The sequence below is a fragment of the Xenopus laevis genome, chromosome 1L (genome assembly GCF_017654675.1).
Source record: "Xenopus laevis strain J_2021 chromosome 1L, Xenopus_laevis_v10.1, whole genome shotgun sequence".
Taxonomy (NCBI): domain Eukaryota; kingdom Metazoa; phylum Chordata; class Amphibia; order Anura; family Pipidae; genus Xenopus; species Xenopus laevis.
The window spans coordinates 137018939-137046334 of record NC_054371.1 but is presented as its reverse complement, the minus strand read 5'-3'; the positions used below and the strand labels follow the sequence as shown (position 1 = coordinate 137046334).

The window sequence follows — 27396 nt, the reverse complement described above, 5'->3', positions numbered from 1 at the left end:
TGCTCTGCTGGCAGCCCTGCTGCAGGCACAGCATGCCGGGTCTGATTAAGGTTTGCTCCCTGGGCCCTCTTCTGAACCTCTACCACCACCCCATGTGCTGCCCAACCAGCTAGGGCAAGGGGCATGGAAAGGGGTCCAACACTGTCTGTGGGCCCATTAAAAAGGCCAAGTAGATGTCCTATTTTCTGTGTCGCTGCTGACGCTATACAACCTCTAGTGGCCAATACCCCTCAACTGATGCAACTCATACAATTCACTACACAATCTGATGGGAATGAGCACCAAACAAAGTCCAATTGTTTTTCAAATCCTCATCCATAAATGCTGTATTCTCCTTACTGAGGGGCGCCATAATAACATCTGGGAAGCACTTGTGACATCGACGTCAGTGCTGTCCAACTTCCAACTTCGATGGTTGGTATTTTCTGGTCTACATGGCCTATGTCAGTGTTGACCACTCCCCTTTTTAAACCACACCCACTGTAAACCACACCTATGTTACCACAAAAAACAAAACAAATGGTTGGTGCTCACAGCAGGCATATCACTCATTACTCATATATAAAAATATGTCATGTTAAAACATACCCTTAAATTCATGTGCTTCCTCCTCCCCTGTGGATAACACAGCACCCCCCAGCACATAATTAAACACCCTAGAGCCCCCTAACAACAAATTCCAAATGCTAACAAACCCCCAGAACAAAACTCTACAAGGCTGCTGTCCCACAGGTATTGTAGGGCAAGCATGATATGGCACACACATGGAGCATAGGGCAGGCAGAGTATGGCACACACAGGGACCATAGGACAGGCAGACTATGGCAGAAACAATGAGCACAGGGTGGGCATAGTATGACACAGAGCACAGGGCAGGCAGAGTATAGCACACACAGGGACCATAGGTCAGCCAAAGTATGGCACACACAGGGAGCATAGGGCAGACAGAGTATGGCACACACAGGGAGCATAGTTTCCCTTCAGTAAGTAACAGAGGAGATAAGGGTTCTGCAGGAAAAAAAAGGATTTAGGTTATCTTAGAGCTGTGTATTCCTCAGCTGTAATTTTCATTCCCCGGGGGATATAAGTGGATAAAAACATGCCCCATATGTTTCCAGAAGGCGAGAAAAAAAAATTAAGCAAAAACAATTGTCTGAGCCATAAAAAAAAAACAATGGAGCGTGTTTTCAGGGGATTTATTATAGCCCAAATACAAATGGAAAAATAAAACAAAGACACCTATACTAGACCACGCTTGGAAACACTATAAGACAACATTAGCTACACAACCAATAGCAGCTAGTGCGCGGTTTCCCAATGCAGCGGTTACATTCATTGGCAGTGATTTTTACCCTCGGAAATCTGTCGCCAAACAATACTAACACGCCTAGAACGCGAACGCTCTCAATGACGCGCTTCCCCCACCTCCTTAACCCTCTGCGGACCGGGCAACGTCATCAAGCTCAGCCCTTGGGTAGCAGCTGTAAAGACGGCAGGGACTTGTTGCGGTTGAAACGGAAAGGCCTTTGCTAGGATAAAGGGCCTTGAATCAGAGGTACTCGTGTATCAGTCATTGTGTTGTGTATTTCTTAGTTGGGGCGCGCTCGGCGACATTCGGAGGAGTCCTGACGGGGCGCTGTATTTCAGTATAATTCAGTGCGCCCACATTTACAGATATTTGCCTAGACATTCCCACGCCACTTCTTGGTAACCTTGTGTTCATAGCAGTGCGGTAACGTGATTTCCTTGTGTGTCTCTGCATAGTGGTATTATTATTATTATATCTGTCACACAGTCGTGTGACTGCTTGCGTGTAAATACAATTTATTTATGGGTGTTTTCTATTTACATATAATGGCATGAAGGGATTGGGCAGGTGGAGCTGTTCCTGTTTCAATTCCGCCATGTTTGATACTGGCAGAAAGTAAAGTTCCCCCTGGCATTTGGGGAAGTCATTTGATTTTGGCCAGAATAGCTGAAGATCAATGAAAAACAAACTGGCACAGCAAGAACTGTGTGTATAATTTGCTGTGGGGCCCAGTAATATTTAGTTACACCACTGACTACTGGTATTGGTATTACAGCATCTGTATCGATTACTAGAGCGCTTATGTCTGTGATCTATTATTTTAGGTCTGGTTTTTTTTTTTTTTTTTTTTCAGCCTTTGCAAAATTGGAACATGCAGTACCCAGAGAAAGCTGTCCTTTAAATGCAAACTGTGACTCTTTAGCTGTTGCTGAGTTACAAGTTGCACGTCTGTACCTTAGATTGTAGATTCTGTACTCAGATGTTCCACTGAATGTGGTGCATCTGTCAGAATTACACATACGCTTTATCATCTGTGACACTGTGGGTATGCAGATACCATGGCCTCTGTTCTGTAAACTTAACCCTGCTTAAAAAAAAACAAAAAAACCCCCACACAATTATTTTTTTGCACTTCCACTTCACAAGGGGAATTTAACCGTAATGTTTACATATAGTATCTTATTGACTTCATTGAACTAAACAACAACTTAGAATTTGTTTTATTTTGATGATTGGATTTATATCCTGTCTCTCCTGAACCTGCAAGGTACACCAGTAACCTATTGTATGGACTGGGTAAGAGACTGGGTGATTATTATTTTTATTTTATACTGCCTTGCTTTCTGTTTAGATGCATTCTCGATCATTTTGTTGTTTGTAGTTTAAACCACATCCTTGGGTCTTAGTGGTGCATATCACACTTTACAAATTCATTAAAGGGGTTGTTCACCTTCCAAAACTTTTTTTCAATTCAGTTGCTTTTAGATTGTTCCCCAGAAATAAAGACTTTTTTCAATTACTTTCCATTATTTATTTTTTACTGTTTTTCCAAAATCTAAGTTTAAAGTTTTTTTCATGTCTCTGGTGTTTGAGTCTGGCAGCTTAGTAATTTAGGCGCAGACTAAACTGTTACAATTTTGTAACATTGAGTTGATACATTTCTCAGCAGCATCTCTGGAGTATTAGCAACTATTGTATCAATTCTAACAGCTGCCTGTAATGAAACTCCGGGATTCTACTCCTCAGTGATACAGATAAGACATGTATCAACTAAATGTATCCATTTAAAACAGTTTACAGGGTCGGCGACGCCCCCTCCCAGAGCTGCTTCAGAAGGTGAAAAATGACACTTTACACTTCAATATTAGAAAAACGGTCACACACAGAAAATAGAAAGTCATAGGAAAAAGTCATTAATTCTAGTGATCCATCTGAAAACAACTAGTTGTTTGAAGGTGAACCACCCCTTTAAATGAGTGAAGCCTTTCACAGTTACCACTTCAGTAGGTAGCTCTCTGAACAATAATAGTAATAACACTTTTCATACCTTTCTATTCACATTGTGCAAATTTTATGCTGCTAATTGCCTCCATTTTCATAGTGCACATGCCACATATCATATTCCACCCCTACCATTATCTACTCCCATCGCTGATACAGACATGCTTGGTGGGTTAAATTGACAAACCCGTGGATGGTGAGGTCTACACAAAGTGAACATAGGTATGGCAACTAAGGAAGTCCAAATATACATAGTACAAGTAATTCGTAGTGAGAAACATTTTAATACAGATGGGTTATTCCATCTGCTCAAATTTCTTGTTAAAAACTAACAGATCGTAATGATTTACTGACTATACCTAAACAATCTCTTGAATCTCTTATTTCATTTCTCACTCTAAGAAGCAGATTTATTAATGTTTGATTCGTGCTTTCCATGAAAATTTTAGTTGTTTTTATGGTCAAAACTCACATTTTCAGGTTAAAAAAAAACTTTTCAAGATTTTGGCAGACAGTCCCTTGAACATCATGCAGGCTATTAACATCTTTGAATGGTTCATTGGACCTCTGCCATAGACTCCTACAGGGCCGGAACTAGGGGTAGGCAGCTCCTTAGGGCACTATTTAGCTAAGTTTGCTATACTTATGCGGCTCTGTCTTAGCTCTGCCCCTTCCCTCAGTAAGCTTCCGGTTCCTCCCCTGTGTGAAGAAGAAGAAAATCAGAGCAGATGGGCATCTGACAAAGTGTGTGTTATAGAGAGTATAAATTAACTTGTGTATAGACAGATGTGTAAATACTTATTTTCACATTATTAAAAGTTGGGTGTTAGTTTGCCTACAGCCATTTTCTCTAGGAAAATTTCCACAAAGCAGATTGACCCCTTCAGTTCCTTGTCCCACTGTCTCATTGAATCTTTTAACTCTATTCACTTCTCATATTTATATTGATAGTTTCACTCTTCTGATTTACTCCTCAATCACATCTGTTTCTAAAATCCATATGCCTCCTCACTCCTCTATATATTTGTATAGCTATAAATATCTATAATATTTGAATTACAATATTAATTTATCTATATATTTGAACCGCAGTCCCTCTCACTCCTGTCCTCATTCTACCTGTTAGTTACTGCTTTAAAGTGATATTGACACTAAAGAACTACTTTTTAAAATATGAATGTACATTAAAAGTTACCTATAGGTCATGCTGATTATTTTTTGCTGAGAGGTTTGTTTTTTGCAAAGTAATTTTTAGTTGAAGTTCCTAAACCTGACAGTATTGCCAATCTGACTGTCCCACCTCAGGCTGTCCGTTAGAGATTTGCTAAAGGACAAATGTGGCAGACCCTTATAGACAATCACAGGGAGTCAGAAAAAAAAGCATTGGGCAAATACTTTATGGCAAAATATTATAGGTAGCATGCAAAGTCAAATTTATGATATGATGTAAAAAAGGCATAATTTCTGGTGTCAGTATTTCTTTAAGCCCACCTTTCTTTAAGCCCCTTCTTTAAAGGAAAACTATACCCCCAAAATGAACACTTAAGCAACAGATAGTTCATATCATATTAAGTGGCATATTAAAGAATCTTACCAAACTGGAATATATATTTACATAAATATTGCCCTTTTACATCTCTTGCCTTGAACCACCATTTCGTGACTCTATCTGTGCTGCCTCAGAGATCACCTGACCAGAAATACTACAACTCTAACTGTAACAGGAAGAAGTGAGGAAGCAAAAGGCAGAACTCTGTCTGTTAATTGGCTCATGTGACCTTACATGTGGTTTGTATGTGTGCACAGTGAATCTTACGATCTCAGGGGGCGGCCCTTATTTTTTAAAATGGCAATTTTCTATTTATGATTACCCAATGGCACATACTACTAAAAAAGTATATTATTATGATAATGGTTAATTTACATGAAGCAGGGTTTTACACATGAGCTGTTTTACTCAGTATCTTTTAATAGAGACCTACATTGTTTGGGGGGTATAGTTTTCCTTTAATAATCAGTTTGTCCACTCTCTGTTCACATGAACATTTTTATTTCTCTTGAATGTAAAGCACAGCCTAGCACGCTGGCTATTTTATCTGATGGACTGACTCACATTACTATATGTACATGCCAACGGTACTGATTTGCCTAATAAAGATGGCTGCATTAGCGCAGAATAATGTGTGTGTGGGTATAATGCTGGCTAGCTTTGTGAAAGTCAAAAATGTAAATCCAGAGAGCAGATACCCTTGAACCTTACTAGACTGTGGTTTTAAAAAAAAAAAAAACCCCAAAAACCCAAATACTCTTTAAATTAAAAATCAACTGTGTGTTGTTTGGTCTCTTATGCAAATCCAGTGAATGCACAACTGAATACAGCTTAATACAGTTAAAGGAGAAAGAAACCCTTAATAAAAAAAAACCCTACCCCCCAGCCTAGCTGCTACCCCAGGCAAATGCCCCTAAATCTTTACTTACCCCTCCATGCAGATTCTGCCCAGTGGAGTTCACGGCAGCCATCTTCTTCTCTTTGGTAAACTTCGAAATAAGGCCAACGGAGCAACAACTGCGCATGTGCTGAAACTTACGAAGATTGCTGAAGCGCTGGTCTCATTCCAAAGATTGCCTAATTGGCTGAAGATGGCTATCTGTGAACTCAGCTTGACAAAATTGCACGGAGGGGTAAGGAAAGAGTTAGGGGCATTTGCCCAGGGTAGCAGCTAGGCTGGGGGGAGGAGGGAGGGCGGTCTATGTAGGGTAGGGTGTAGGGTTTTTTTTATTAAGGGTTTGTTTCTCCTTTAAGCTGGCCATACACTGCAATATCCGCTTGCTTGGAGAGGTCATTAAATGAATTTGTCTAAGCCTGATTAAGCCACCCACATGTTGGGCCAAATTGGAATAATCCAATTGATGGTAAAGTGTCAGTAACAGAATGACAATGCTATATTTCGCAACTCCCAAGTTCAAGTTTTTTCCCTTTGAGTTTTAAGATACCATTCAAGTTGTGAGTTCAATCAAGATATAAAAAACTCTTACATTCGACCTATGATAAATAACCCCTAAGTCTACACAGAGAACTAGCTGTCTATCAATATGTAGCCCACAAATTCACAAAAAATTAAAAATATGTTCTTTACACAATTTTCATCCAGTCCAGTATAATCAGATATTTCAGCTTACTCCATTTAAACCTATAGTGTTGTATCTGACTAGTATACAGTACATAAACCATTTGAAGTTCTGTTCTGATATTATAAATATCTTGTTAGATCTGACAGAAATATATGTTCTTTGGAAACAGGATTTCTAACATCCAGTTTGATTATTTGTCTGATCATATTTTTCAAATACCCCTTTCAACAAGATTTCATTTAAAGGCTTGTTTAAAAGAGCCCTAGTTTGTGGCAACTTAAAGACCTAGCACAGAAACCCGTTTCTAATGGGTCAAGGGGCAGAATTCACAATGTAACAGGTCAGGTCTTTTGAATTGCTTTAATCAGCTGGTTTGCAACATTGTTTCAGAAGTCAGAGCTACGAATGCAAGTGTATACAGACAGATGCTTCTATCAGTAACAATTACGTGTACAAATGGCTTTAAACCAAACTTTTTTTAATGAATGTAAAGTGGTTGTTCTCCTTCAAACTAACGTTTATTATGTTCTTAATTGGTCTTCATTATTTGTTTTGTATAGTTTTTGAATTATTTGCCTTTTTCTTCTGACTTTTTCCAGCTTTCAAATGGGAGTCACTGACCCCATCGAAAACAAATTCTCTGGAAACCTACACATTTATTGTTATTGCTACTTTTTTTTTTATCAATCTTTCTATTCAGGCCCTCTCCTATTCATATTCCAGTCTCTTATTCAAATAAATGCATGGTTGTGAGGTTAACTTAGACCCTAGCACCCTAGCACTTCTAAGACACTTGCATAGATGAGTATACATAGACTCCAGCACAGATGTAATACTTGCTTATTGGTTAAACTATAATATGAAAAAAAGGTAATTAAAAGGTGAACTTCTGCTTTAATTCAGGAAGTGTGTTGGGGTTTTTTTCAAAATGCCAGTAACTCGCATGCATTATCAAACAAGTTGTTTGCAGGACATTTTTAGCTATAAAGGAGTGGTTTACTTTTATGTAAACCGTAAGTAGGTTCTAGAATAGCTTATTCTAAGTAACCTTCAAATGGGGGTCACTGACCACATAAGAACATCTCTGTTAGTCTATGACTATGATATTACTACTTTGTAGTACTCATCTTTCTATTCAGGCCCTCTCCAATTCAAGTCTCTTATTCAAATCAATGCATAGTTGGACCCTAGCAACCAGATTGTTGAAATTGCAAACTGGAGAACTGCTGAACAAAAAGCTAAATAACAATTACACATATATAATACATATAAATGCATAAGTACATACATTTGCATCAAACCTAAGTAGTTATTTATGATTCTTATGTTTTTATTGTAGCGTCTACATTTTTATTCAAGTATTTATTTTATTGTTTTATAGAAAAAGATGGCTTCATCTGACTCAGACGAGCAGAATCCTACCTGTAAAATTATGACATTTAGACCAACTTTCGAGGAGTTCAAAGACTTTAACAAATATCTGATATACATGGAATCTAAAGGTGCTCATCGAGCAGGGCTGGCAAAGGTAAGTACTTTAGTGGATATAATGTTTTTAAGAAGTCAGTGTTGTTGTTGGGCCCACTCTAGCAGTTGCCGGCAGGCAATCACCGAAGGGTTAATGACCCTAAGGGCAGAGACACACATGAAGATTCTGGGAGATTAATTTGCCAAATTGCCTCTTCTTTAGGCGACTAATCTCACCGAAGTTGCCTCACGAGAAGTGCTCAGAGTGCCATCCTGCCGGCGATTTAGAGTCTAGCTGGCGGGAAGGCAGTTTGGGGTTATTAGTCACCCTAAGAAGAGGCAATTTGTCAATGGGCGACGAAATCTCCCTGAATCTTTGCGTGTGTCTCTGGCCTAACAGAACATTGGGAAAAACAGTATACTGCACAGGATGAACAAAATATTCATTGAGTGCTGCCTCAGTTACTGCACCTAACTGATAAGATTACAGTCACTCTTCTGCAACCTTCTCCTCTCTTGGCTTTCAGGCCAAACTGGTCCAAGAGGTTGTCGGTGGTGGCTAAAAGCCTTGAGGTATAATCCTTTTAGAGGATGGGGGAACCCTCCCCCCTACTTTTGTTCAGAACCAATTCATAGCTGTACTGCTCTCATAGCACTGTACTGTATGTGTGCAGCTAGAGAATCTGCTAAACAATAGCTAGAATCTTCAGTAAATAAAAGAAATTAATTCCTTGTAAATTTACTGGTGGATTCTAACTTTCTTATTCTGCAAAAGTGAAATACAATACAGATAACCGCAAATCAATGTAAACATATGAAAAACAGATATAACTGCGTCTACATATAAGCTTATAAAAAGGGGGTGTTCAGTTGCATATGCAGTGAAAAATGGGGTGAACTTACCCAAAAGGACAGGGGTCCAGGTGCTCAAGCCCCAGACCTTCAGCTCAGGGAGGCAAATATTGCAAAAAAGTATTTATTTAAGCAAAAACATCCCAGCAAAGCAGACGGCTTTGCTGTGATGTTTTTGCTTAAATAAATACTTTTTTACTACATCAATTCACGGAGTGACGCATGTGAGTGGGACTTGGCTTTTTCTATTGAGTGTTGTTCTTAGATCTACCAGGCAGCTGTTATCTTGTGTTAGGGAGCTGCTATCTCGTTACCTTCCCATTGCTCTGTTGGAGGCTGCTGGGGGGGGGAAGGGAGAGGGATGATATAACTCCAACTTGCAGTAAAGCGTGACTGAAGTCAGAGCACAAGTCACATGACTTGGGGCAGCCCCATGTCAGATTTCAAAATTAAATATAAATACATCTGTTTGCTCTTTTGAGAAACAGATTTATGTGCAGAGTTCTGCTGGAGCAGCACTATTAACTGATGTGTTTTGAAAAAAACTTTTTTTCCCATGACAGTATCCCTTTACCTATTTTTTATAACTGCCTCAGTGAGAGTGGCCACTAGATCGCAGTGCAGATATCAATAATATAATTCTGCAAGAATAGCTATGAGGGCAGCAAAATAGTGATTCATAGTGATTTTGCATCCTCAAAATTAAGCACAGAACCAGTGGGTGCTGATCCTTCCAAATATGAAAAAAAATATTTTGTATGGCCCAATTTTTGTTAATTTGATTTTTTTCAGGTGATCCCACCAAAGGAATGGAAGCCCAAGAGACACTATGATGACATAGATGGTCTTGTGATTCCTGCGCCAATTCAGCAGATGGTTACTGGCCAGTCTGGCCTTTTCACTCAGTATAATATTCAGAAGAAACCAATGACTGTAAAGGAGTTCAGGCATATGGCCAACAGTGGCAGGTTTGTATGCTTGTATAAAACGTCTGTGTTTGTTTATAGTATGTGCTGAGGAATGGTTGATGGTGTAATTTTTTATCTAATTAATATTGCTGCTTTCTGGCTAGTCAGAAGTCAAAGTAGTCATAATCGCTTAAATATGTGTGTTACTAGAAGCCAGCAAGGTTAAGAGTTGCTGTTACTCTTTTGAAACAAATCCAGCTTTTGTATAGCATGGAAAATTAATAACTGCTATAAACAACTAAAATTACTCTACTTTTTGTTTAACTTCTCCCATCTCATTGAATGTTTATTTTGGTAGTCTTTTTTTAAAGGGGGCCTCTGCCCAAAAACTTTTTTTCCCATAATGAAAGAAAATACAATTTCAAGCAACTTTCCAATATACATTAATAAAAATTTGCAATGGTTTAAACCCTTAACATGCAAGCAGATTTTTACTATACATTTGTTTTTCTGACTAAATGTTTGTGTTGTTCCACTTTTTTTTTTTTTTTTAAAAGGTAAGTTTTATTTTATACATCCAAAACAGACAATTAAGCAGACTAATCCATATAAGATTAAACAATCGGGTATGAGGTATAAGTTGACACAAAGCATAGTATGACAGATGTTACGCGGGGTGTGGATGGTTACGCCAAAACATAGTTTTTATGTTGGAGCTTAAGGGCTGGTTTTGGTCCTTGGGGTATTCAGGGGTAGGCTAACCCTTCACCGCCTAAGGGGCAAATTCACTAAGCGCCGAAGCGCCGAACGCTAGCGTTAATTCGCTAGCGTTTGCCATTTTCGTTACTGCGCAAATTCACTAACGAATGCTGGCGTAGTTTCGCTAGTGTTACTTCGCACCCTTACGCCAGGCGAATTTTCGCTAGCGACGTAACTACGCAAATTCACTAACTTGCGCAGTGTACTGAACGCTAACTTTTACGATAGACTTACTTCGCCACCTCAGACCTGGCGAAGCGCAATAGAGTAGATATGGATTTTTTCAAAAAAAGTCAACATTTTTTCTAAGTCCCAAAAAACGCTGGCGTGTTTTCTACAATATGGGTGATAGGCTGAAAAAGATCGAAAAATTTTTAGGGGCTCCGCTCCTTCCCCCCTACATTTCCTGACTCATGGCAACTTACCTAAACAGTGGGCACATGTGTAGGGCAAAATAAAATTTTTATTTGATGATTTGAAGGTTTTCTAGGCATTTGTAGTGCTGATACGTATTCCTCCATTGAAATTTGAATTTGGCGCCGTATGCAAATTAGCCTTCGCTAGCGTAACTTCGCTTTACATAGCGAATCAACGCTAGCGCAACTTCGCAAACTTACGCTACCCCTGAGCGCAACTTCGGATTTTAGTGAATTTGCGGAGCGCTGGCGAAACTACGCCTGCCGAAGTGCGGCGAAGTTGCGCCTGGCGCAACTTCGCATCTTAGTGAATTTGCCCCTTAGTGTGGAAAGGTTTTTTTGATTCAAGCTTCCTAAGGGGGAGTAGAGCTCGGGTCAATATCACTCCATGGGCCTCAGATCTTGTCAAATTTAGTTGGTGCTCCTCTAACTTCATAGGTAAGTTTATAGAGCGGTACTGTACTATTGACCAGTTGTATCCAAGCACTAAGAGAAGGTGGGGAGTTACCCATCCAGTGGAGTGCTACAGTTTTTTTGCATAAAAAAGAAGAATGCAATAGCAAAGTCTAGCATGCTTGGTTGGGATTATCTCCTCTAAGACCCTCAAGAGGCAGATAGTTGGAGCTATTATCCACGGAAAATCGAGATTGTCCGCTTGTTAGTGTGACTTGACTTGTGTGTTTAACAAAATATAGGGCTCTAAACACTGAAAAAATATATATGAAAATATACATACATATAATAAATATATATATGTGTGTGTGTGTGTAGTCCAGGTGATTGAAATTAAAGGGAAAATATACACCCCTTTTTAACATTACTTGCATCTATCTGCCTTCACATATTGAAAGAAAGTCACGTTACTCAACGAGCCATTTCCCAACATCCTTTAGGATCACAGTGTAATTCAACCCCTCCCTTACCTAGTTTGTTGTGAAGTGATGGATTTGGGAACTTGAAGTCCCTTCTCTTTTCAGAAAATCTGTGCAACACCCGCTATGGTCCCAGAATCCATCACTTCCCACTGCACAAGATGAGGGAGGGGTTGCATTAATTTGTGAACCTAATCAGGGTGAAGGCAATCACATTTTGACTATTGTAGTTTCTCTTTTAATTCGTGGAATTAGGTATGTCTGTGATACATTTATATTTATTTCTGAAAGTGCAGATGGTGTTTATGCATTGAACAAATGCAGTCAAAAAGGCTGTATACTTTTCTTTTCACACAGCTATGTCTTTCAGCAGGGTTGTATGTTTGCCTGTTGACTTTTTAGAGCAGGACTACATGACACGCTTGGACCCGACATGTCGCAATGCGACTAAACGCATGCGACGTGTCGGATGTTTTACATAAGATGGAAATGAAGGAGAAATTGCATGTTATAACTACATTGGTCCAACTATCGGATCAAAACGCAGCGTGTGGATCAATGTAGTTGTAACATGCGATTTCTCCTTCACTTTCGTTTTATGTAAAACATCTGACACGTCGCATGCGTTTAGTCGCGTTGCGACGTGTCGGATCCAAGCGCGTCGTGTAGTCCTGCCCTTACTTACACAAGCTGTTTAACTTTTCTAACCAGTTGCAATAGACAAATGCCAAAGCATGTTTTAGACACGTCTGTGTGTATGAAAGGGAGCTTATTCATCTAATAAATGTTATATATAGGATAGAGAACTTTTCTAAACAATACCATATTTGTTTCAGGTATTGTACTCCGACGTACATTGATTACGAGGATCTGGAACGCAAGTACTGGAAAAATGTAACATTTGTTCCGCCAATATATGGAGCAGATGTTAATGGAAGCCTCTATGAAAAAGTAAGTTAAAATTGTAGTGACTTAGAAATTTTAAATTCTGATTTATTTTTTAAATACCCCATTAGTTTTTCATTCATAAAACATGTTGAGTTAGGATTTGGGTTAAAAAGCATAGAAAAGTTTTCTGCTAAAATGTTTTTAAAACACATTGCTACTAGCCCACTCAAAATTTTTGTTTACTCTTAAGCGTTGTTCCGCTTTTTATTCTGCTTGTATGAAAAGGGAGCTTTTTAAGCTTCAAAGTAGTCCTTCCATATACCCAGAAACCAGTCAGCTTATTAGTTAGTTTCTCTTAACTACATGCTTCAACAACATAATGCTTTTAAAGGGTGCATTGAGTTGTGGTTGTACTTCACAGAAACTTAAAAAGGTTTGAATCCCTCGGCAATCAAAGTTTTCAAATTTAACATTACACTTAAAGGGGTTGTTCCCCTTTGAGTTAACTTTTAGTATGATGTAGAGAGTGCTATTCTGAGACAATTTGCAATTGGTTTTTATTTTTTATTTGTTTGTTTTTGAGCTATTTAACTTTTTATTCAGCAGCTCTCCAGTTTGCAATTTCAGTTATCTGGTTGCTAGGGTCCAAATTACCCTAGCAACCATGCACTAATTTGGCTGAGCCACTGGAATATGAATATGAGAAGGCCTGAATAGAAAGATGAGTAATAAAAAGTAGCAATAACAATACATTTGTAGCCTTAGCATGTAGCATTTGTTTTTTAGATGGAGTCAAGAGACACAGTCAGATTTATCAAAGGTCGAGGTGAACTTTCGAATGAAAAAAAAAAAAAATTGAATTTCAAGCTATTTTTTGTGTACTTCGACTTGGGAATAGTCCAAATTCGATTTGAATTTGAAAAAATTCGAAAAATTAGAATATCGAAATTTATCATGTACTGTCTCTTTAAAAATTCGACTTCGACCATTCGCCATCTAAAACCTGATGAATTGCTGTTTTAGCCTATGGGGGACCTTTTAGAACCTATTTGGAGTCAATTGGTGGACTTTGAAAAATCAAAGCTTTTTTTGGGAAAAACTTTGAATCGAAGTCGATCGATTGCTCTATTAATTCGATGCGAACTATTAGAATTCGGCCTATATGAACCTATTCTATCGAAAACTGACCTATTCGTCCCAAAAAAGCTTAGACTTCATTTTGGTTGGTCTTCTTTTTGAGTTAGAATTTCGAAGTTTTTTTCTATTCAAATTGATAAATATGCCCCTATAAGTTAACGTAAAGGTGAACCACCCCTTAATTAAAGTGGTGGAATATATATTTATGATATGCATATAGAAAGTTTTTAACTGCTTACTACCTCCATAGACCTGTTATGAGATAGTCCTAAAAGAGTGTGTGGGGCTTTTTTTTTTTTTTTTAAAAAAAAAAAAAAAGAATATTTTAAGATAGTAGTTCGCCCAACCAAATGCCAGATTGAGGGGGTTATTTATCAAAGGTCGAGTTTTAAAGGTTTGTGAGGTTTTTTTATACCTCGAATAAACTCACAACTAAAATGTTTTCTGATTTAAGAATACATTTGAATGGAAAAAACTCTAATTGGTGTAGTCAGGGTGAAAAGCTTGAATACTCGAATTGATCGAGTTTTCACATGAAACCCACTGAAGAAAACTGGCCTGCTTCTGGATCTATGGCAGTTGAATGCAAATAAGAAACCTCCTAAATGATGTGTTTACAGTCAAGCAAATCCATCCTTTTACAAGTAAGACAAATTAAGGTGCTTAATGAGAGGATTTTTAAATATTCTTATACGCTCATTTTATTTACATTTTAAAATTTATTTTAAATTTGAGAAACCCTTAAATAGTCATAGTATCACTTTCATTACTTTTTAAATATTGGGAAAGAAGTAGGACACCACAGCCTAAAGAGAATTAAAGGTAAGTGAATACATCATCATTTGGCATTCGCTCAAGGACCATGTTCTTGGCAACCTTTTTTTCAGATTTCATTGGGTTTTATTTAATTTGCATTATATTTTAATACACGTCTGCTTCAGATGTATTTGTTATACAGGTATGGGACCTTTTATACAGAATGCTTGGACTTGGGGTTTTCCAGATAATGGATTTTTCTGTAATTTTGATCTTCATACTTTGTCTATTTAAAGGGGAACTCCATAAAAACATAACTTTAGCACAATTTCAAGCAACTTTGCAATATACATCAATTAAAAAATATGCAGATTTTTCATGGTTTGTAATGGTTTGGAACAGTTCCCTAAGCCTAGCCCCCTGCTCTTCTTCTGGTCTCAATGACTACATTGCTGAGCTGGCTAACTACTGTTACTTTGTATCAACAGCCAGCTGTCTTCAGCCTGCATCCTCCAGCATAGATTTCAGCATAGAAAATAGCATTTATTCATACTTTTTGAAGAAACCTATAATGGGTGATGGATATATTAGGGGTTTCTGTGTTATGTGGGCCTCTTTTGGTTTGGAAGCCTGAGTTCCCCTTTAAATAAACCCAATAGGCTAGTTTTGCTTCAGTAAGGATTAATTATATCTTAGTTTGCATCACGCACAACGTACAAATAGTTGTGGTCCAAGCACCATTTCCTACTTTAAGTTGCTTCCGATTTAAATGAACTAGAAACTTGCTTATGGCAGTCATAGAAATATCACTTTGCGATTGCTCATGAATTCTCACTTCACCCAAAAACACTTGTAAGGACTACTGTTAGTGCTTAAAATAGGATAATATTCATAGTATTCCAAATCATTGGCCAAGTTGTCAAAATGCAGAAACTTCTTATGCTTAATATAATTTGGCACATTACAGATGAAATGTATAATCATGGATGTAGTAGTACACCAGTGCTGCAGAATATAAATATATTTTTATTATTCTCAATACAGTAGACTAATCAAACCTGACTGCTGGCTATTGATTTATGGAACAGAACGACACCACTGTTTATGAAAAGCAGGCAGCTGTCCAGCCATGACTGAAAAAGCGATTGTCATTGGCTGCCAGAGATCAGTCCTGATTGCAGTTTTATACTTTCTTGGACCACGAGTTTACAAAAATCATCGAGGAAATAGAGAGACAATTGAACTTACTAGTTGCATTGTTATAGAATTAAAATTAACTCTAAATCAGAAGATCACTACCAGTGCCTACATTTGTGTACATTTTTCATAATCCCTGCTGTAATATTCGTCAGAATATAGCAAACTTTACCATCCAAACTTGATTTGAAATGCGTGAAGGGCTACCTAATTTACATATGTATATCTTAATATATGACAATTACACACAAGTCATTAGAAAATGTGAATACCAAATTACACTTGGAGAGTGGTTAAGTTAACATTATGTTATAAACTGCTTTTTGGAACTCAAAAATTGATTTTTACAAACCATAGCTAGTAGTGGTTTTCTCACGTTTTTCCACCAGGTGGTGCCATGGCAATTGGTAACACTTTAAAAAGTATTTTCTCATGATAACAATACAGGAGTATTGTTTTAATTTGTTTTATTAACTAGACTTTTTTTTTTAATGAAATAATTTTATTTCCACAATAAATGTCAGTCTTGCTCTATCTATCTGGGAGCTCTTTCATTTCCTAAACATTTATGAATATAACTGGCAGTGCCCCAAGCAACAGAACTGAAAAAAACAAGACATAGATAATAGCTAGAGAATCCATCAGAAAACCTTCTCTCTTTTGTTTTCAATCCTTGCTAATTTGTCTACATACCATTTTGCATGCAAACACTGTATTTGTATTGGACATTCATTTTCAAGGGCCAAATTGACATTAAAATATAAAGGGGTTTTGTTTGCATTTATATTTATGTGCACTTATCATTGATTAGATTGATGGTAAAAACTATGCACAGTATAATAAAAACTGTCAATGTGGCCCCTCCAGACCAGATATCAGCTAGATATCCTGCTGGACGAGTGGAAATGGAAAGCTAAGGCTGAGCACATGTTTAGGTGAAAAGGATTTGAAGATGTGAGGGAGCATAAAGAGGATGAACAACAGTCCAAAATTTTCTTAAAAGTTCAGCGCTAATTCATAGCTCAAGGGAAAAAATAATATGATGGAAAAAAAGGAAAAAGGATTTTTTTATAGTGTAGTATTTACTGAGAGTTGTAGTTCCACAACCAAAATAAACTCTTTGGTGCAGTTACCCTTTACGATTCACCACATGTGGCTATTGAATGGGTACTTACAAACGTTTAGATTTAGCATATGCACATCACGATTTGTAGAGAATAAAATCGTAGGGTATTCTTTCTGGGCTGGAAGAGGTTAAAAATGCGCAAATATAGTGTAAAAACCCTTTTTATTAAATATCATTAAAAACCAACTGGTTGCACTCACATTTTAGTAGTTACAACAGGCAAATAGTCACTTTTCCATGCAAATCCGTACTGCTGCAAGTCTTTCCTAGCGGTTACTGTTGGGGTTCCGACCAGCATTTCCTCCACAATCCGCTTGCCGCTTGTTGCTTCCTGGATGCTTGGATGTGACGTCAGCAGTTTATGCCTATACTCTAAATGCGATTGGGGGGTTATTTGATAAAAAAATTTGAATATCTAAAACTCGCACGAATTTTACCGACTCAAAAACACGAATCGAATTCAACTAAACTTGACTAAGGTTTTTTCCTCAAATGTCAGTAAGGCTATTGACATGTCCAAATTGGTCCCTGGACCTCTCCCATTGACTTATACGTGAACTCGGCAGGTTTTAGGTGGCAAATAGTCTAATTCAAGTTCTTAACGAGCCAGAGTATGTTAAATCTCAAAATTCGAATTAAAACTCAAATTGAGTTTGGCTAATTCACAGTTCAAATTCGAGAGTTTTGACCATAAAATTTTTTTTTTTTGAAAAGTAGAATATTCAATTTGACCCTTAATAAATCTGCCTCTTAGAGTGTTTTATCTTTGTTCCTAAGAATATATGGGGGATAAAATTCGAAAAACTCAAGTGTTGAACAGATTTTTATTTTGTGTACAGTTAGCAGTACAACAGAAGAATGGGTTAATAATCTGAATACTTGTCAAAGTAAAATAAGTTTTTTTTTTTAAATTAGATTCTTATACACTATTTAAGGTGTTGTTGGTTAAATCCAGGTAAGGCATCTTGTTTCTATGTTGCAATCTGAACATTATTTAAGATGTTAAAAATAATTCTGTCTTGTAAACTAGAAAGAAAGTATCCTTTCACATCATACATTTGGGACTTTAATATTGATACGTTCACTGCATGCCTTACCATTCATTTCCTGAGATAAGAAGCCTTCTGTGATTTCTAAAAGGTCAGGAAATAGATTGTAGGTGTCTCAGCATGGAATAAATGTCATGGTAAAGTGTATCAAACCTTACATGACTGTATTAGTGTACATCCCAAACTAACAATATTCTGCTATTGCTCTGTGTGTCAGTATTAATTAGAACATTTATCTAATGCCTCCCCTTTGTCTAGTTCATGGAACATACTAGCTCTTCCTGCAGCCTTTTGAGAAGCTATTCACTCTTGTGAATTATGATTTGAATGCAGAGAGCTTTAAATATACAACTGATGTGCTAAATTGTCTTTGTAATTTAGATCCAACACCAACTAATGAACAGGTTTTATTTATTTATTTTCTATTCGCATATTGGTTCAACCCAAGCCCGAGCAATTGGTTAGCATCTACGTTCTAAGTCTTCTTTCACCTTTATTACTACAGTATCTTTACTATGTAAAGTTACATTTTATACTTTTTTCTTTAATCTATATTGTTTACTTTTCTAGGGTATTGATGAATGGAACATTTCCCGACTTAAGACCATTCTGGATGTTGTAGATGAGGAATGTGGAATATCCATTGAAGGTGTCAATACGCCTTACCTTTACTTTGGCATGTGGAAGACGACGTTTGCATGGCATACTGAAGACATGGATCTGTACAGCATTAACTACCTCCATTTTGGGGAGCCAAAGTCATGGTGAGTTTCTGAAATCCCTCAGTAAGTACAGTTTGTGCCCCCCCCAGCGAGGAACTTTCAGTTCCCCTTCCACTTATATTAGTTATATTGATTTTCTTTTGTGTGCACCACTTAAATATTCACGACAGCTTTTTGACATTTTTTAGATTATACAAGTGAATTGGCACTACACTAAATGCTGAATAATAAATTATTTGGACAGACAAGTTGAATTGGAACAAAAAGAGACACTACTAGGTGCTGAATGAAATTATTTGGACTGACTGAAGTTGAATTAGAACTACAAGAGACACTACTAGCTGCTGAATAAAATTATTTAAACTGACTGAAGTTGAATTAGAACAACAAGAGACACGCATAGGTGCTGAATAAAATTATTTAGACTGACTAAACTTCTGGTAGAACAATGGTTCTAATCTATGTAGGAACATGCAACAGTACAAGTTATCATGAAGGCTCTGTGGTTCACCATAATTTAAAACTAGCCCTATGTCCAGTCTTATGCCACCGGATCATTGGCCTAAACCTAGCAATCCTCAGTGATAGCCACACAGCACTCTTGTTCCAAAATTGGCAGTCATGATCTCAGTCAGACCATTAAAAATAACAAAAAATTCAAGTTACACACACAGGTCAGTCACAGTCTGGACTCTCAGGTATTTAACGCTTTAAAAAAATGCCTTCCCCCTGCTGCAGATCAGGACAGAGGACTGTCTCTGACTGCTGCTGCCTCTAAACTGCACCAAAACAATAAGCGCAAATCACTTTCTCCCCTCTCTATCCGGACCTCCCCATTCCTTTTCTTCCTTCCCTTCCCTTGGTCTTACTCCCTTCCAATCATCTCACTGCTTCCCTTCCCCTTTGTGCAGCTCCACCTGCACCCTGACCTGTGTTTCGCTTTTGTTCTCCCTGGCTGCTCCCTCCCTTCTTGACAAGCAAGAGCAGGGGTCCCCAATCAATTTTTACCCATGAGCAACATTCAGATGTAAAAGGGGAGCAATACAAGCATGAAAAATTTTACTGGGTGGTGCCAAATAATGGCTGTGACTGGCCATTCGTTACCCCGTATGTGGACTGTCAACCTACAAGAGGCTCATTTTTTTCAGTACACCTGGTTTTATGCAACCAAAACTTGCCTCCAAGCCTGGAATTCAAAAATAAGCACTTACTTTGAGTTCGGAGAGCAACTTGTTGCTCACGAGTCACTGGTTGGGGATCACTGGTCTAGAGAGATCCGCCCAGGCCGCCCACTGCTGCTCCTCTTCAGTCCCACACTCCTTCCTGACTCCAGGTTGCGGCCCGTGATGCCACTTCCTGGTGCGCGCAGTCCGCTAACCCGGAATCGACGGCGGCTGTACCCTAGGGCCCTTCTGGACTCTGCCCCCCCTGCAGGGGCTTTAATTACACGAAATATCACAGAAACCGGAGAGTCTTCAAAATGTGGGTTTATTTTATCAAAGCACTACATGTTTCGGACCTCTAGGATCCTTCTTCTGGTGCAAGTTACGAGAGGAAGGATCCTAGAGGTCCGAAACATGTAGTGTTAAAATAAACCCACATTTTGAAGACTCTCCGGTTTCTGTGATATTTCATGTTACTGCAGTGGAGAAGGCTACTCTACTAACCTGTTGAAGAGTCAGACTACAAAGTCATTTGGAGGATCTAGAGGGAATAAGAACCTATATCCATGGCTTTAATTACACCACTGAAATCACTGTTATTTTTTGCAGTGCTAGAGAACTGCACATTACAAAAGTGGGAGGATTAATCACCACACATTCCCTGGTTTCCAGTTTCATTCGTAATTTAATATCTGTGCAAGTGCAAATATCTTCAAAAACAAGGGTTTAGAATTCACCATTTCATAAATACGACTGTAAAATTCACAAATGAATACAAACGAGGTGAGTTTTTTTTTTGTGGTGAGCTCTAATCTCACATTTTGATAAATCTGCCTTCTAGTGTCCTGTTTCACTTTACTCTGTGGCACACAATGTTTTCTGTGCCTGCATTTCTAGAAAGTCTGACCCACTCATTGATCTCATTGCACTGGGGCACACACGATTTTGGCTCAAAAATGCATCCTTTTTTTAGTAGTCAGTATTTTTACATACATTTGCAGATCAGTCTTTTCTCCGCCTGTGTTTCTACGCGGGCTGAAAAATTCCTGGTGTGCCAATGTCCTAAAAGGAGCTCTATTTTGGTGTTTTGTGTGTAACTATTGTACCCCATAAATATTTTTAGCAAAATTGTGCTAGTATAGGGAAATATGCATTTTAGTTGTAGTTCTATGTGAAGGTTAGGCTTTTTGCTCTCTTGAAAAGTTTAGGATTTTTGCTCCTTTCTAGACCAATGCCCATGTGGTCTCCTATAAGTACTCTATCACACTTAGGCATTAATACAGAGTGCAACTGAACTGGAAGGCTAATAACACATGCAGTGTTTTGACCATATTTGTTCTCGAACACAGTTGTTGGGGCAAAATGCCATTTCTGGGAAAATTGCTAATATCATAATAGTTTTCAGTTCAACATAAGCCTATGGAAATGTTGCACAACTTGAGAAAAATGTTGGTGGCATTTTCATGCTCCAAAAACCTGATGTGAGAAACTGTTTTGTCAGTTCCCACACATAAGATAATTCAATAATAAACTAGACTGTTTATTTTAGAATTATGCAGTTAGCAAAGTTATTTTAATGTACTTTAAAGTGTGCTTTATATGTTGCATTTGTGCACTGCTTTAATGAAAATTTCCCTAAAATTCTTGTTAGCAGCAGTCATTTTCCTGCTGTTTTTTCCCTGGCAGCTAGGCATGCCTGGAAGGGAACTGCAGTATATTTTTACATGTGTGAAGGCAAAGCTGTGATTGACTACACTGAAGAAGAGGTATTAATCTCAGTTTATGCTTTACCATTGAATCAGAACTATATAAATGGAGTAAGATCAGAACTCTCCGTATGCATGTTGGTTTTGCAGCATTTCACTACAAATGTATACAGCACTGGGAACTCTACATTTATCAGCTCACTGGATAGACAATACCAGTGAGACTCTATAAAATAGAGTTGGCATTATGTCTTTCTTTGTCTGCATTCAGCAGTTATTTAGTTCCGATTTGCTGCTTTCACTTATACTTTGTAAAGTTAAGCACTACAGTATGGTTATTGTTGAACACTGCATTCTACTAGTGCTTTATCTACCAGTAATGTACAAAACAAGCATCCAATCCTCTTGATATTTTCTTACTTGGGCAGCACTCTGCATCCATGATCTGTTCAATCTATTGATTTCCCATCTGAAAAATTCAAGTGATGTACACTCGCTTGAAAAAATATTCCTGAAGGCAAGCCTTTGATTTTATTCAAGGGTAAAATTATTTTGAAATAGCTGTGTGTACTACTGTGCATCTTGCCTGCTGAGGGAACACATTTCAAAAAGTGATGTGCCATTAGGTCTCTATCCAGCTATCTATTTATGAATTTTGCAGTGCACAAATACCTGATTTACTTCTTGTATAAACAGTGGAATAAAAGACAAAGTACATGAAACTAGTCTACATATTAGCTTTTCCTCAGTAGAATGGCAGCAAGGCAGTCTAGGCAATGTGATGAAAAGACAACTAGAGCCTGTGGTAGAAAAGCAGACCCATAATTTTTGATTCCCACCACAGTCCTGGTGGGGGGTGGATCCTTTCTGATGGCAAAATAGCTTAAGGCACTCCTGCTATTGAAGGTTTCTGAGAGATGCTGTGGTCTGTGCCAGCAGTAGGGGGGCACCTAAGGCCATGTTGCAAGGAAGAACCCCCAATATTGTAAATATGGTGACCCACTGATTTGGAGGTTCTGCAAGTGTTCATCCAGGTTAGTGATGCTCATGTTTATTTCCAATAAAACACTTATATTTCTGTGGTTTTAGTGTTTTTATTTAAATGTGCATGTTCAGTTCCACAGTGCTGTTAATTGCTGGTTTACCTGTTAAATGCCAATTGCCTAGCGAAACTAGTGGAACTGGAACCTTTTTTTATTGGTTAAATTGGTTTTTATTAGATTTGAGTTATGGTATACTGCAGTGGTTGGAAACAAAAGGAGGAACTGGCACACAGGAACATAAGCAAACGGGGTTAACCCCTTACGTGTTTCTTAACGTCAAATGATACACAACGTTTCACCTGGCGTTGAATCCGTAAGGGGTTAACCCCATTTGCTTATATTCCCGTGTGCCGGTTCCTCCTTTTCTTTCTCTCCATTGGATTTCGGGGAGTGCCGTCTCCCCAGAGGACTGTGCACCAGGCAATCTATCTGAGGAGGGCTAGTGAGTGCGTTCACACTGTTTCTACAAATACTGCAGTGGTTTTCACTTACTTGACTTTAACAACTTTGTGTGCAGTATTTTCATCTTGGTGCTTCAACATGCTATATATTTGTGCCCTATGCTAAATGTTCCCTGCCACTGCTCTCACAAGCCTGCCAGCAACTTTCAAATGTATTCACTCTACTTATAGTTCATTTGGTCTGTTCCATCCCCTCTTGCGCCCTAAGCAACTGCCTCTGCTGCCTACCCTTAATCCTGGCCATGTGATACTCATGCATGCACAGTACATGTAAAACTTGAACTTTTTACTCCACTGGGCAATTGCAAGGCCAAGTCACGGATGCCTTGGAAACAAGTAAAATGGTGGTGGAACATGCAAGTTAGCTGCATTGCTCCAGGGGAGACATTCAGCAATTTCTTTCAATTGCAATAGATTTTTATTTTACATTATAATACGATATAATTATTTTATTGTAGATATAAAGTTAACTTTTAATTATATCTATACTGACCCAGATTTGGGGCTGCTCTACATACTAGTAATACCAAAAGGAGCTCTAAACCCAGTTAATGGTCTGTAAATGTTTTTTTTTATGAAATAAGCAACTCCCCTCCCTAATTTTATTAAACCTACTGTGACATCCAGCATACATTACAGTATAATAGGGATGTGCAGGTCAGAAAAAACTCAACCCACATCGACCCTAGCTTGTAAAACCTTAACCCGCACCCGTCCCTAACCCTCAACATTTTAACATTGTAGGAGCCACACCCTACCCATAGCCGCATCTTCTCACTCTGTATTCTGCTTCTGTGCATGCTCTGATTCCAAGACCAGGAATCTTCAGGAGCAGAGGAGGAGTGTACTACCCACACCCAAACACTTATCCACAATGGTTAACCAAATTTCAACCCAAACCTGCCCAAGTGTGAAATGTTACTGGCAGGGAAGGTATTAAAGTACATGCATCGGATACTTTATCCAGAAATCTGTTATCTGGATCAATTTGATTTACAGCAGGCCATCTCCCATAGACTCCATTTTAAGCAATTACTCATTTTATAAATTATTTAATTTTCCTCTTTTATAATCAGCGTAACTAAGCTGCATGAATCCATATTTGTGGAAAAACTATTCCATTGTTTTTTTTTACTGTCTAAATATTAAACTGGTGGATCACCTTTAAGTTAACTTTTAATATCTAATATAAAATGCTAATTCTAAGCAAGTTTTCAGTTTGTCTTCAATTTTCTTTTATGTTTTTTTTGAATGGTTTGCCTTCTTCAGACTCTATTTTCATTTAGTGGTCTTTAAACAAATGCTATGTAAGGCTATTGTTATTGCTACTTTTTATTGCTCATCTTTCTATTCATGCCTCTTCCTATTCCTATACAGTCTCTCATTCTTATCAATGCATTGTTTGCTAGGGTCATTTGAACTCTAGAAACTAGATTGCTGGAAAGCTGCTGAATAAAAAGCTAAATTACTCAGACCACAAATAATGCAAAAAGAAAACCTACTGCAAATTGTCTATCACTCACAACATCATACTTAAAGGTCCCAAGCATTCAGTATAATAGGTCCTATACCTGTATTTTGGATAGAACAGGTTTTCAAATCACAAATATTGTGCCTGTATTTATATTGGAAGGAATGAGTTTGATTTTAGTGTATTTAATATTTTGTCTTTTTCTTTGTCAGGTATACAGTTCCACCAGAGCATGGTAAAAGACTGGAAAGACTGGCTCAAGGTAATATTTTAATGTATTTTCAGTGATGCCAAACAATGAATTTTATTCTGTCAATGCAAAGTTTGAAGGGCTCTCCTACAGATAATACAGTGCAAACATTCTTCTGTGACTTGTGGCCATACACATAGATATCCGCTCGTTTGGCGATGTCACCGAACGAGCGGATCTCTCCCAGATATGCCCACATTGATTGGTTGGGGATATTGGGATGATCTGATCATGGGCGATTGTGGGCCCTAGGGCCCATATATCAAAAGTTGCCCCTGACTGGGAAGGCTAGATGCAATTTTGGCAAAACAATGGTGTTTTCCTCTAGTTTTTTGCACTTTGTACATTGTCCCCTTTAATGAAAAAATTTAATTATTTGACATTTTGTGGTTGTTTCTGCTAGGTTTTACTGTGGTTCATTTATTGTGCTTTTTACGATCTTATACTGCATCTGTTGACAAGCATATCCCACAGCAAACTTTAAAACAGAAAGCAGGGAGGCAATTAAAATGGTGAGGTTATGTTCTAACCACAAGGCAATAGGCATTGCATAGGAAAAGATTGTCACCAGCCCAGGGTATCAAGTAAGAGATTATAATCACTTGGGGTGCCTAATATTTGACACCCCACCAATGATTATAACTTTACTCAATTTTAAAAGAAAATGGAAAATACACAAGAATCTATTTAAAAGGAACAGTTTGACTCCTGTGTATCCTGTGTGCAATGAGTAATATAAACAGTCTAAACTTTGCAGATAATCTTTCTAGGAGTATACTAATGCTCATTAAAGTATTCAGTAATTTCTACTGATGCAGAGGCAGTTAACAGTATTAATTTTTTGACTGCAAATTACATTAACAATAATTAAAGAGTTCATAATGAGCATGAAAGAAGCTGGGATGTTAGAAGTAACGAACATCCAAAAATAACAAGATAATTGATTTGTATGCTAAATTCCATTCTAGTAGTAACGTATAATTTAAAGGGAAATGAAATACAATTTATGAAAAGGGTTTAAGCCATAATCTGTAATACAAGTCCTTTTTAATAAAAAAACAAAAAACAAACCCAAAATCTTTTTAATCAAAACATCCATTCCCGTTTAAACACATTTTAAAATCTCAGCTGTCAATCATAGTTTCCCTTCCCTGCCTCTATGCCTTCGGCACAAGAATCTCTTTCCATTGTGCACTTCCCAGATGTCACTGCACTCATCACCTTGTGTTATGTTTTGGGTAGCCGCGGATCTTTTGCAAAGTATTTCAAGAAAATATCCTTTGGTAGTATTGAAACAGCTGAAGCTGTATCAAGCATCAAGTTAATGGAGTGCCCCTTGTCAGCAGAAGCAGTACTGACACTGACTGTGCATATAAACTTGTCTGGAATAAATGTACCAGCATTATCCACACTTAATACTGTGACATTTGTAGGAGTGACTTCATGAACATCTTTAGCAGAACTACGGCAGATCTTAGCAAAATGTCCTACTTTTGTGCAGTTGCGGCACCATAAAGCTTTTGCAGGACATCTAACATGATTTGCAGTGTGTTATGTTGAACCTGTAAGGCCCGAGGGCCCCGAGGTAGTAAGGACCAAGGAGGAGGTAATAAAGTCCGAGTTCGCAGTACAGAAGGAGTAGGCAATAGAATAGTCGTAAACAGGCAGTAGAATCAGTTCAGGCAGACGAGGTTCAAAGACGAGAGTTCAGGCAAGGTCGGTACACAAGATATTCAACGAGAAACACACCCAGGAATCAGCAAGCGAAAACCTATAATTGGGCATTGAGGAGACTCTGAAGCTGCTTTAAATAGGCCAGGGTTTGGCGCCAATTTTGGACGCGCTGACGTCATGAGGCGGACGCCGACGCACTGACGCCAGCGTCCTGACGCCGACGCACAGTCTGACGCCGGCGTCCGTTCCAACGCCGGCGACCAATCCGAGGGCGTAAAGACGCTGATGTCATAGTGCTGCGACCAGCAGGATCCAGGAGACCGCCATCTTGGACGCCATCTTGGCCGCCATCTTGGAGAAGATAATCGGTTATCATTACAGTACCCCCCTCCTTAGGGGGGGCCTCAGGACCACCTGGGCTGGAAGGGAACTGTCGATGAAACCTTTGGACCAAGAGAGGAGCATGGACATCGGAGCTTCTTACCCACGAGCACTCCTCAGGACCGAATCCCTTCCATTCAATGAGGTACTGCAGGGTGCCTCTAGAAATCCGAGAGCCCAAAATCTTCTTTACTTCGAACTCTTGATGCCCATCTACAATGACAGGAGCTGGGGAGGAAGAAGAAGAAGAAACTGCAGGTTTAAGCAAAGAAACATGGAAAGCATTGGGGATCCGCATCTCAGGAGGAAGTTGCAACCGCACAGCCACAGGATTGATGATCTCGGTGATAGGGAAGTGACCAATAAACTTGGGACCAAGTTTAGGTGAAGGAACTTTGAGGCGAATATTGCGAGTAGACAGCCAGACCTTGTCACCAGGAACATACAGAGGGGAAGAAACTCTCCTCTTGTCAGCAAACTTCTTCTGTGCAAGGGAACTCTTCTCTAAGTTGACAATAGTAGCCTGCCAGATGGCCGACATGTGGGCAGCTTGATCGTTGGCGGCAGGAACATTTGTGAGCAGAAGATCTTGAGGAAAAGCCAAGGGGTTAAGACCATAAACACAAAAAAAAGGAGACTTTTCGGAAGAAGAGTGC

The 27396-nt window shown here is 38.5% G+C and overlaps 1 protein-coding gene across 3 annotated transcripts in view; it reads left to right on the top strand.

Moving 5' to 3' along the window:
* The first annotated feature begins 1380 nt into the window (after nucleotides 1-1380).
* Nucleotides 1381-27396, top strand: part of kdm4c.L (lysine (K)-specific demethylase 4C L homeolog) — a 121954-nt gene continuing 95938 nt past the window's right edge. The window contains exons 1-6 of one of the 3 annotated variants that reach the window (XM_018258140.2): nucleotides 1381-1555; nucleotides 7824-7970; nucleotides 9554-9729; nucleotides 12553-12667; nucleotides 18440-18633; nucleotides 24648-24697. In XM_018258140.2, the coding sequence (XP_018113629.1) occupies nucleotides 7830-7970; nucleotides 9554-9729; nucleotides 12553-12667; nucleotides 18440-18633; nucleotides 24648-24697 (676 nt within the window). In that variant the 5' untranslated portion in view covers nucleotides 1381-1555; nucleotides 7824-7829. The remainder of the gene's footprint in view (nucleotides 1556-7823; nucleotides 7971-9553; nucleotides 9730-12552; nucleotides 12668-18439; nucleotides 18634-24647; nucleotides 24698-27396) is intronic. The other 2 variants (XM_018258113.2, XM_018258148.2) reach the window with 2 other exon arrangements.